This window comes from Symphalangus syndactylus, chromosome 4 (genome assembly GCF_028878055.3).
Source record: "Symphalangus syndactylus isolate Jambi chromosome 4, NHGRI_mSymSyn1-v2.1_pri, whole genome shotgun sequence".
Taxonomy (NCBI): Eukaryota; Metazoa; Chordata; class Mammalia; order Primates; family Hylobatidae; genus Symphalangus; species Symphalangus syndactylus.
In genome coordinates, this window is record NC_072426.2 from 45,151,334 (window position 1) to 45,163,622 (window position 12,289).

The following is a 12,289-nucleotide window of genomic DNA, read 5'->3' on the forward strand; positions in this document are numbered from 1 at the left end:
TGCCTCCAAGGCCTAGGAGGCCCACAGAGCCCACCTTGTTGGAACCAATACTCCTTTCCTTGAAATCATGAGACAGGGGAGAGCTTTTCAGCTTTGTGCAAAATGGTTCCGTTGAAAGTAGAATTTTCAAAACAGATAGCCCTGGATCAATTATGGCCCACATGCATGTTCTCTTTGGCTTGCACCATGTTTGCCCACAAAGGTTTATTTTCACAAAGTGAAATTAACTGCCACAGTTAGAAGTCAAATTGTGGTTTGACTTTAAAAAAGTAGAAGACCTGGCAGCACGGGGCTCATGTTCCTGCATGAAATGTTTGGCTGGAGCAGCACTGCAGCCCCTCCCCCTGCACAAAAGATAACGCACTCTTTAGTTGACCACAGTCCTCACCATGCCCTATTGTCTTCCAGCTGGGAGCTGAATGCCTGTTGCCGTTTATCACCACGTTTATGCTGCTGCTTTTTTGAGTCAGAGTTATGAGGAAGGTAAAATATTTTGGGTCCCCATGTTTCTGACAAAAGTGGAAAAGCAGTTTATATACATTACCTGCCTGCCTGTTTTCACTGGGTTGCTAACGTAGAAGTTTATCTCTGGGGTGTGTTTGGTCCCATCTTTTCCTCTGCCACAACACCACCATGATGATCACCATAACATCATATTTATTGGCCCTTTATCAAGCTATGTACACGGTGAGACAGGTCAGGACAGGCCTTCATTTGTCTGAGGGGCAAAGCATTGTGGGCAAAGAAGACAGAGCAGCTGGAGCTGATGGGGCTCCAGTTAAGGCAATGAATGCTTTGCCACACCATAGAGGGCTCAAGGGAAGGGTCCTAAAAGACCAGCCCTGAGCAGCCTGGTGGGAACAGCCTCTTGGCCTTCTGCCCAGCTCCTGGCTGAAGCTGTGATCTGTGTAGCTGTGACTGCAGGGCTCGAGAATGGCGAAGGGCTTAGGCAGTTTGGATAGGGTGAATCAGGATTAGCGTGTAAACCCAGCCACCTCCCTGAAAAGCAGTCTGAGTCTCCCTTTTCCATCTGTCTGATGGATATCCAATCTTTTGGCTTCTCTGGGCCGCACTGGAAGAAGAATTGTGTTGGGCCACATGTAAAATCCACTAGCACTAATGATAGCCGATGAGCTAAAAAAAAAAAAAAATCGCAAAAAAAAGCCTCAAAATGTTTTAAGAAAGTTTGCGAATTTGTGTTGGGCCGCATTCAAAGCCATCCTGGGCCGCATGCTGGCCTTGGGTTGGACAAGCTTGGTCTAATAGGAATACGAAGACAGCCCTGGCTCCCACTGTGAGAACCCCTTCAGTCCAAGCATACTGGTCCTTTCCAAGCTCACTGTTCTCACCACACGGCCCCACTCCGGTTTCCTGGAGGCTCCCCCAGAAGCATTTGGGGAATGTAGTCCAGGCAGGTGCCTCCTCCCAGGTGGGGCAAGCACCTGGCATGATAGCGGAATTTTAGGTGGCCATGTTTCAGGTTGCACCTCACCTCATGGGAACCAGACTTGGGAGCCTGATCACAGGTGCCAAGGAGGTCATCGTCCCAGCCAGAGTCCTGATCCCAGACCTGCAACCTCAGGGGCCCCCCTGTGGCCAGGAGCACATCCCCAAAATCCAGCCGCACTGACCAGATGGGGTTGTTATTGTCCCACACGGTGCTGGTCCTCAGCTCCTGGCCACCAAAGAAGACCTTCACATAGGCATCCGTGGCAGTGAACCAGTCCCCCCACAGGCCCCATGCTTGGATGAAGGTCACCTCCAGCTGGGCCAGGCCCCTCTGCCGAGGGCAGCAGTCCTGGGTGGTGACTGCTGAGCCGTGGCACACACACTGGCACGGGTCTCGGGGGCTCTTCTGCCGCCCCGGCGGGCACGGCCGGCTGCAGTCCCTCCAGCGAGCCCTGTCCGTCAGGTACTGACTCAGGGCCCTCCTCAGTGCCTCCCGCCGCGGGTCCTGGCTGTCCAGCAGCATGTGCAGGGGTTCCAGAGTGTAGTCCACCAGGCCAGGGCTGCCGGTCAGCGAGTTCACCCAGGCTGAGTACTGCTTGGGCCCGGCCTGGATCCCGAACAGCAGGTCATTAATGGAGGTGTGATGGCCGCCAACGACTTCTGAATGGCGCTCCCGGTAGGTTTGGTGGAAGGAGGCCGTCATCTTGTGCTTCTTCTTCTTCTCCTCACAGGCCTTGGCTTCGGCAGAGGAGCTGCCGCGGGCACCTATGTTGACCTGGGCCTCGACGGTCAGGCAGTCCTCCACCTCGTCGTCCGTGAGCCCTTCCAGGGCCAGCTCGCAGGTGCGCAGGGCAGTGAGGGCCGAGATGCGGCCGCCCAGCTCCACAGCCCGGATGAAGTGGGTGCCGTAGTTGGAGATGAGCCTGAGGTAGGCGGGCTGGGTGGAGGCGTTGAAGTGGTGGGGCAGGTCCCCGAGTGCCCTCTTGAAGTCAGGGTGCAGCGGGGGAGTGTGTACCACATGGAAACTGCGAGAAGAGAGAGACCTCAGCTGGGCCCAGGGGCAGTATTTTCCCCATTCAATCAAATAACTCCTTCAGGGCGCTTAAGGTCACATGTAAGTGGGCAGAACTAGGACTGGAACTCAGGGGCCCGGCTCCAGAGCACAAGCACTGTGGCACGGGGCTGGCAGGGATGCCTCCGCTCTCACCCCTCAGGGACCTCAGTGCTCTGTATAGGTATTTTCTCTTTTCCTTTTCAAAGTAACATTTTTTTCTTTCCTTTTAATTTTCTTATTATAAAAGCAATGATCCTAGCCAGGTGCAGTGGCTCACGCCTGTAACCCCAGCACTTTGGGAGGCCAAGGCGGGAGGATCACTTGAGCCCAGGAGTTTGAGACCAGCCTGGGCAACATAGTGAGACCCCATCTCTATTTTTTTTTTTTTTTTAAGAAAGAGGAAAAAAGAACATAAAAGCAATGATCCTGCACTGATGGTATCCATCGAACTTTGGAACCTAGTCATGTGGCCTTCATCCATCTGTCCCCCTGGATGGGTCCCACATGCCTAGGATCCTGACAGCTTGGGCCATGCTCGGCCTCTCTGTGGAGGAAACGTGGCCTCCAGGTCTGAGGAATCAGAGCAGGTAACTTGGGTCTGGCCCACAAACACTGTGCCTTTCTCAGACGTGGAATCTGGGTCCCAGACTTCCTACTCCCAGGGGCTATGGTAGCAACTGGTGTCGCTCAGCAGTGTGGCCCTGCCACAGGCAGATGTGAATATTGGTCGAGTGGATGATTGAAGCTCAGAGAGAAGAGATGCTCAAGGTCACACAGCAATGAGGAAGGATGACCTGGCCAGGTCTCCTGCCTCTGTCCCTATCCAGGAAGGACTCTGTGGAAGGCTGGCTGTGCCCAGGAAAGGCAGGGTTGAGTACTCACTAGACCTAAATGGCACCCTGCTGGGGCTCTCAGGCATGGTCTCACTCACTTTCTCTCTACTTGGTGTCTCACTGGACACTCCCAGATTTGGGACCTCATGGATGAGAGGAGGCCACAGGGCTGAATCGCCTGAAGTCTGAGAGCCAGGATTGCAGTTTCTTCCTGGTGGAGGCAGCCTCCAAGTTTGATTGGAGGACTCTGCCTTTCCAGGGCTCCTAGACCACCCAGAGTTTCCTGCACCTTTTCCAGTCCCCCACCCCCTAGCCCCAGCTCTTACCTGTAGAAGCGGCACTCCACTGTGTCAGTGCTGAAGCTGTACTGGTCCTGGTGGGTCTTCTGGGCTGCAAAGTTGGCTGCCTGTGAGTGTGAGCCGGCCACGGACACATGCACATTGCTGGTGGGCTTAGGAGTCACATCCAGCCCGACCTTCCAGTCGTTGCGGATGCTACGAGCCGCATCCCGGGCCACAGCTTCAGTGGAGCTGACTTTGGCCCTGGTTACATGGCGCTGGCAGCCAGAGCCTTGGGCCCGCCAGTTGGTGAGCGCCAGAGGCAGGCGCTGGAGGGTGCCCTCCTGTAGGGCATTTTCACAGAGGGTGCAGGTGCCGTCGGGCCGCAGGAACCTTTGTGTCTCCACTGGGAAGGAGCCCGAGCGGCGGAGGCTGGTCACGTCCACACCCTCCCCGGCCAGCCATGCACCAGGCACGAACTTGTGGCTGCGCTTGCACTCTGAGCGTGTGGCCATGTGGCACGGGGCAGGGACGGGCAGGGGCAGCAGCAGGAGAAGGATGCCCAGGAGGAGCAGACGGGCCGCCATCTGGAGCTGCAGAGACAGGGGGCACTTGGGCTCTGGGAAACCACGGGTGGAGGGATGGAGGATGACTGCTCCCTTCCCCCACAGCCATGGATTATCAGGGCACATGGAAGGGGAGGGGCTGAGATATCTCTTAAGTCATTATTCAATGAATGTCAGAGCTGGTATGTCCCTTACAGGCCTGGTTCAGCCCCCACATTGTACAGATGGGCCCAGAGAGGGGAAAAGCCCTACCCACAGTCACACAGCCAAAGGGAGCCCCTTGCTAGAATTTCCCAAAGGTCTAATGGGGATCTAGGTGGATGGCTCTGTCCCCAGGACACAACTGTGGGTGGTGGGGAGGGGGTTGTGGCCACAGAAGAGGGGACGGAGTAGCTGTAGCAGGTTTGGGGAGGGGCCTGGGGACCTGAGGAAGCCTTCATTCTGGAGAAGGGTAATTTTTGGCCCCAGAATAAGCCACCCTTTGTCCACCCTGACTCTCACTCTGTTTCTTTGTCTCTGTCACTCTCTCTAACCTCTCTCCCTCCCACTGAGCCCTTAACAGAATTGGAAGAGAAATGAGGTCCTATATTGCACCTATTCTTCCCATTTTCCCTTTGGTGCTCTCCCTATGAGCTTTATGGAAGGACATCAGCCTGAATTCTAGAATAAAACCTGCCGACCTGGCCAGGTGTGGTGGCTCACACCTGTAATCCCAACACTGTGGGAGGCAGAGGCAGGCGGATCACTGGAGGTCAGAAGTTCGAGACCAGCCTGGCCAACATGGTGAAACCCCCCTCTACTAAAAATACAAAAATTAGCTGGGCATGGTGGCGGGTGCCTGTAACTTGGGAGGCTGAGACAGGAGAATCGCTCGAACCCGGGAGGTGGAGGTTGCAGTGAGCCAAGATTGTACCACTGCACTCCAGCCTGGGTGATAGAGTGAGACTCTGCCTCAAAAAAAAAAAAAAAAAGAAAGAAAAACGGGCAGACCTGATCACACTCTTGGATTTTGTGTGGGGAAAGGCCTCAAAGGTTGCTTTTCAGATCCCTTCCTGCTGCCTCTCCCCTCTTTGCCACTCCCTGCCAAGCTCTGCGGCCTTCGGCAGTGACAGGGTCCCCCCACTGCCTACTATGGACAATGATTGTCTGGAAGGTTCTTCCTAATTTTAAGGTGTTTCTGGGGCATCGCCTGGGCCTGTTTATGATCTGGAACCTCCTTTGTCTAACCTTATGCAAGCTGAGCTCTTCAAAGGCCTTTGCCCTTGGGTACCACAGGTTCTGAGACAAGAGGGCTATGGAGAGCCCCCATTACAACTGGAGCCTCCTGCTCTGCCCAAAGGCGTGACTTGAAGGGTGGAATTCCAGGCAGCATGGCTAGCCCCAGGGAGGCAAAGAGGCCAGGGGAATCTTCAAAGGCCCTGGGCTCATCCCAGCTAGGAGGCAGGCATGGTCATAACCCTAATCCAGGGAACTCAGCCTTCATCCTGACTCTCATGGTATTCTGTCCCAGGGAGCCTCTTTCCAGCTTTCTTAGAAGCTTTAATGTCAGCACTTGCAGGGCCTTGGAAACTGTGCGCTACCTCTTCATTTCATATGTGAGGAAACTGAGGCCCAGGGTGGGCACAGGGCTGCCCAGCAAGTTAGTGATGGGCACCGTCTGTGACCCAGGTGTCTTGTCTTATAGGTCACGGCACTTCCTGCTCCATCAGGCTCTTCCCCTCCACCCAGGGCCCCAGGCCCCTCAATCCCTGCTCTCTCCTTACCTGGAGTCCCGTATAGAGAAGCAGCTACACAGACGGATATCCTCTCTTCACCGAGGCTCCTGGAATGGTAGCATCAGCCCCCCAGGCAGCCCACTGTGGCTCCTTGCACCAGCCACCACTCACATCACTTCTACTTCCTGCCCTGCCCCCAGCTGTGGTCACGGGTCCTTTGTGCTCTCCCCTCCCACGAGCACCCACCCTGTCCTCAGCCCTCATCCGGCGCCCCACTGACAGCCCTCAGGAAGCGAGCAGCAGGGCCAGAGGCTCATCTGCCTAGTAGAGCTGCTGGGGCTGGGGGACTCAGGGCACATAGGAGGAGAAGGACGGGGTGCTGAGGACTTTGAGACTCGACCCTGGTGTTGATGAACAGGCCAGCAGGGCCATCTCCTTGCTTCTGATCACAGCATCGCATGTGTGGGATGTAAGAGGCAAGCAGAGGCGGCGGCTGAGAGCATGGGCCTGCACGCCAGACCGCCAGGGCTTGGGCAGCTCGGTTTTGCACCAGCGGTGTGGACTGGTAGGGTTCTTCAGCCTCACTGTGCCTCAGTTTCTTCACTGAACAATTGGGATTGTAGTCATGTAGACCCTAGGGGTTGTTGTGAAGTGCTTGGAACTGTGCCTGGCCCTTCTTGAGTGTCAGTGCCTGTGGCCATTCCCTCCTCCCTGAGTGGGAAAAGAGAGATGTTGCTTTAATCTTGCCATCCACTTCCTGCCCAACCTACATCTCAGCCTAGCCCAGGCTCCGAACTCCAAGCATGTTCCTCAAACAGGGGCTCCTGCTCCTCGCTTTGTGAGGACAGCCAGTGGCCTCCACGCTGGCTCCAGCCCCGCTGAGGTCGTGGGTGCTGGTGAGAGTGGTCTGGTAGCACCAGAGGACGTGTCTTCTGCACTCCTTGCCTTGCTTGAGGTCAGGGTGGAGTAAGGTTTCCATGGGTGGAGTGACTCACAGGGCACTGGGGCACAAAATCACACGGTTTCTGGGGTGGGGGCAGCTGGGTAAGGGGGGAGGTGGTTCTCACAATTTGTTCTCATAACTGTGTATATGATGGGGAGAAGTGGCCGCAGGCTCCAGACCACATGTGACATCATGTCTCATGGGTCACACTTTGGGGCTCATCCCTTGCGTTTATGTCCCTGCTTGCGTCCCTGCTCTTACAGGAACAGGGGTTTATGCTGTCTTCTCGGAATCTGGCCCCATCTTCTCTCTGCGGTGTCCCCACCCTCTTCTAGAAACTGCAGCCTCCTGATCGCTTTCCAGCTCTCACCCATAGGCTGACTTGGATGCTGAGGCTGTGAGGAGTTTCTTTCCTGACCATGACGAGAAGGCCAGTTTGAGGGACATGGAAGTCCTGCAAAGTATCTGCAGGAAAAAAGAGGCAAAGTCTAAACAGGTTCTGATCCCAGATTCACCAGAAACTTACCGTATGCCTCACGGCGATAGATATCAACCCCCTTTCTGAGCATTAGTTTCCTCACCTATAAAATCAAAGAGAGGACTTTGGAATTCTACAAATCTTTCCAGCTAATGATAAAATGTACATTTGGCAGGTTTCAAGTGGCTTATGAAGTGGCTGATGCCCAAGAGATGCTGGTGGTTGTTAGGGGATCCATTAAAGAGCCGAAATGACATTGAGGGTGATGACTGTTTTTGGCTCGTTTAACCAATGACAGCTGTCCTTCTGAAACTTGACACTTGAATGTGCATTAAGCACAGTTTTTCCTCAGAGACACAAGTTTCAACAAGTGCATAATTTGTTCAATCACCAGACACCATGCATATGGTTTTCTTTAGTAACAACTTTATTGAGATGTAATTCACGTATCATATAATTCACCCATTTCAAGTATACGATTCAATGGTTTTAGTACGTTCACAGAGTTGTACAGCCACCGCTACAGTCAATTTTAGAACATCTTCATCACTTTCCAAAAATAAAACCTATACCCACTGTTGGTCATTTCTCATTTCTTTTTCTTTTTCTTTTTTTTTTGAGATGAAGTCTTGATTTGTCACCCAGACTGGAGTGCAGTGGCATGATCTCGGCTTACTGCAACCTCTGCCTCCCAGGTTCAAGCAATTCTCCCACCTCAGCCTCCCCAGTAGCTGGGACTACAGGCATGCGCTACCATGCCTGGCTAATTTTTTTTTTGTGTGTGTTTTTAGTAGAGACAGGATTTCACCATAATGGCCAGGCTGGTCTTGAACTCCTGACCTGCAAGTGATCTGCCCACCTTGGCCTCCCAAAGTGCTGGGATTACAGGCGTGAGCTACCATGCCCGGCCATTTCTCATTTCTTCATAACACTAATCTACTTTATGTTTCTGTTAATGTTCCCATTTTCGACAATTCATATAAAAAGAATGTTAGGATACATGGCCTTTTGTGTCTGGCTTATTTCATTTAACATAATACTTTCAAGGTTCATCCATGTTGTAGCATGTATCAGTACTTTAGTCCATTTCATGGCTGAATAATATTATATTATATGGACATATCACAATTTGTTTACCCATTCATAATTGATGGATTTATAGGTTGTGTCTACTTTTTAGCTGTTATGAATAATGCTGTTATGAACACCTGTGTACAGGTTACTGTGTGGACATATGTTTCCATTTCTCTTGGTTATATATCTAGGAGTGGAATTGCTGGGACATGTGGTAACTATAGGTTTAACTTTTTGAAGAACTGTTTTCCAACGTGATTGCATCATTTTGCATTTCTCCAGCAGCTTATGAGAGTTCTAATTCCTCCTTTCCAAATCAAACCAAGGTTCCACTAGTTCCTTGCCAAACCTTGATTATAACCATCCTAGTGGGTGTGAAGTCGTACCTCATTGTGGTTTTGACTTGGATCTCCCAGTGGCTAATGAAGTTGAACATCTTTCCATATGCTTATTGGCCATTTGTACACCTTCTTTGGAGAAATGTCTATTCAAGTCCTTTGCCCCTATTTTGAACTGAGTCGTCTTTTTTTGTTGAATTGTAATAGCTCTTTCTACGTTTTGGCTTCTAGACCCTTATCAGATACAGAATTTGCAATTTTTTTTTCCTATTTTGGCAGTTGTCTTTCTTTTCACTTTCTTGAGGGTGCCCTTGAAGTATAAAAATATTTTACTTTTGGCCAGGCATGGTGGCTCACACCTGTAATGCCAGCACTTTGGGAGGCCAAGGTAGGAGGATCGCTTAAGTCCAGGAATTCAAGACCAACCTAGGCAATGTGGCAAAACCCTGTCTGTACAAAAAATACAAAAATTAGCCAGGCGTGGTGATGTGTGCCTGCTTTTTGGGATAGTTCCAAATAGTTCCAGCTATTTGGGAGGCTGAGGTGGGAGGATTGCTTGAGCCCAGGAGTTTGAGACCAGCCTGGGCAACATGGCAAGACTCTGTCTCTGGAAAAAAAAAAAAAAAAAAAAAAATTAGCTGAGAGTGGTGGCACACGCACACCCCTGTAGTCCAAGCTACTCAGAAGCCTTAGGTGGGAGGATTTCTTGAGCCTGAGGGGTTGAGGCTGCAGTGAGCCAAGATCGCACCACTTTACTCTGGCCTGGGTGACAGATTCAGGCACTGTCTCAAAAAAAAAAAAAAAAAAATTTTACAGGCCGGGCGCCGTGGCTTACGCCTGTAATCCCAGCACTTTGGGAGGCCGAGGCGGGCGGATCACGAGGTCAGGAGATCGAGACCGTCCTTGCTAACACAGTGAAACTCCATCTCTACTAAAAAAAAAAAAAAAATTAGCTGAGCACGGTGGTGGGCGCCTGTAGTCCCAGCTACTCAGGAGGCTGAGGCAGGAGAATGGCGTGAACCCGGGAGGCGGAGCTTACAGTGAGCCAAGATTGTGCCACTGCACTCCAGCCTGGGTGACAGAGCAAGACTCTGTCTCAAAAAAAAAAATTTTTTACTTTTGTTGAAGTTCAATTTATCTATTTTTTTCTTTTGTTGCTTATATTTTTAATGCCATATCTAAGAAGATTCTGCCTAATCCAAGATTATGATTTATTCCTATGTTTTCTTCTAAGAGTTTTATAGTTTTAGCTCATATTTAGGTCTATTATCCATTTGGAGTTAATTTTTGTGTATGGAAAGGGGTCCAACTTCATTCTTTTGCATGTGGATATCGCATATGGTTTTGATTTTTTTAGGTTATAAAATATCTGCTTTAGATAGAACAGTGCCATAAATCTTGCTATCTTGGAATGTTCATGTCCCTCCAAGATTCATGTTGAAACTTAATCCTCAATGCAATAGTATTAAGGAGTGGGGCCTTTAGGAGGTAATTAGGTCATGAGGGTTCTGCCTTCATGAATGGGATTAGTGCCCTTATAAAAGGGCTTGAGGGAGTCTGTTTGTACCTTCTTGCTCTTCTGCCCTTCCACCATATGAGGTCACAGCAACAGGCACCATCTGTGGAGCAGAAAGCAAACTTTCACCAGATACCACATCTGCTGGTACTTTGATCTTGAACTTTCCAGACTCCATAACTGTGAGAAATAAATTTCTATTATTTATAAATTATCCAGTCTAACATATTTTGCTATGGCAGCAGGAGTAGACTAAGCTAGAAATTGTGCTGAGAGTGGGGTGCTGCTGTAACAAATACCTAAAAATGTGGAAGCAGCTTTGCAGCTGAGTAATGGGTAGAGGCTGGAAGAGTTTGAGGTTCATGCTGAAAAAAAATTGTATTTCTGTGAATGGACTATAAAGGGTTTTTCTAGTGAGAGTTCAGAAGATGAGGAGAACTGTAGAGAGAGCTTCAATCATTTTAGAGATTATTTAAGTGGTTGCAAGTGGAACATTGGTAGAAATATAAACAGTAAAGGCTACTTTGATGAGGTCTTAGATGGAAATAAGAAACACCTTCTTGTTAAGTGGAAGAAAGTGATCCTTGTTATAAAGTGGCAAAGAATTTGGCTGAATTGTGTTTGTGTTCTAGTGTTTTGTGGAAGGCAGAACTTATGAGCAATGAAATGGCATATTTGGTAGAAGAAATCTCTAAGCAAAGTGTTGAGGATGCAGCATGGCTTTTCTTGATTGCTTACAGTAAAATACAAGATGAGAGAAATGAATTAAGGGTGAAATTTATAGTTAAAAGGGAAGTAGAACTTAAAAGAGTTGGAAAATTCTCAGCGTGGCCAGGTTGTAAAGAATGAGAAAGTGTTTGAGAGAGAATACCAATGGTGTGGCCAAGTGAATGTTTGATAGGGAGATTTGTATGGCTAGAAGAATGCCAGGAGATATTCATCAAGACGATGGGAAAATGGCCCCCAAGGCATTTTGGAGATCCTCAAGGCTGCCACTACTATTACAGGCCTGGAGTGCCAGGGTTTTGTGGTCAGAATGGTTTCAAGGGAGGGACCCAGGATGCCTTTGGGGCTTTGGGGTTTGCTGCCCAGGGCTGCATCAAATGTCTACTCTATGCATTCTGGCACAGAGCTCCTTGGTCACCTCAAGTGTGACTAGTGGGCCTAGGTACAGTGTGGTCTACAGTCGTTGCCCCTTTGGTTGCCCCATGGATACCATGCTCCATGGCTGGAGCATCATGCTTCATGCCCACAAGTGTAAAATTGGATACATTGGAGCATGGTATCCATGCAGTGTTAAACTGCAGTGGGGGCATGGCTACGACCACCTAGATTTCAAAGGATGTCCTAGAGAGGCTTGGGGCCCAGGCAGAGAACTATCATAGATGTGAGACCACTTCAGAGAGCCCCCACTAGGGAAATGTCTAGTGGACCTGTGGGGTTGGGGCCACCTCAGAAAGCCCCCACTAGGGCTCCCAGTGGAGCCATGGGGTCAGAGTGACCCCGGAGATGCCAGACCAGGAGAGCCACCAGCATGCAACTCCAATCTGGGAGATTCTCAGGGACTGGACTCCAATACATGAGGGCCACTGCGTGGGTGGTGCCAAGCGAAGCTGTGGGACAGTGCTGCCTGGAAGCATGACTCCCACCCCGGTGTGTGCAGAAGGTGGGGCATGGAGTCAAAGATTATTTTCAAGTCTTAAGATTTACTGTTGTTTGCTCTGTTGGGTTTTGGACTTGGTCAAGGCCTGTCACCCCTTTCTTCTTTCCTATTGCTCCCTTTTGGAATGGGAATGTCTATCTATGCTCATCCCACCATTGTATTTTTTTTTTTTTTTTTTTTTTTTGAGACAGAGTTTCCCTCTTGTCACCCAGGCTGGAGTAAAAGGCGCGATCTTGGCTCATTGCAACCTCTACCTCCCATGTTCAAGTGATTCTCCTGCCTCAGTCTCCCAAGTAGCTGGAATTACAGGTGCCTTCCAGCAAGCCTAGCTAATTTTTTTTTTTTGTATTTTTAGTGGAGACAGGGTGTCGCCATATTGGCC

General features: G+C 50.3%; 1 protein-coding gene across 1 annotated transcript; it reads right to left on the reverse strand.

Moving 5' to 3' along the window:
- Window positions 1–640: 640 nt before the first annotated feature.
- Window positions 641–6,172, reverse strand: PRF1 (perforin 1). Its single transcript, XM_055274589.2, has 3 exons — window positions 5,944–6,172; window positions 3,663–4,207; window positions 641–2,474 (listed from the first exon to the last, which is right to left on the reverse strand). Exons 2-3 carry the CDS (start codon window positions 4,199–4,201, stop codon window positions 1,346–1,348), a joined length of 1,668 nt encoding a protein of 555 aa, XP_055130564.1. The 5' UTR covers window positions 4,202–4,207; window positions 5,944–6,172; the 3' UTR covers window positions 641–1,345.
- Between the last annotated feature and the right edge of the window lie 6,117 nt (window positions 6,173–12,289).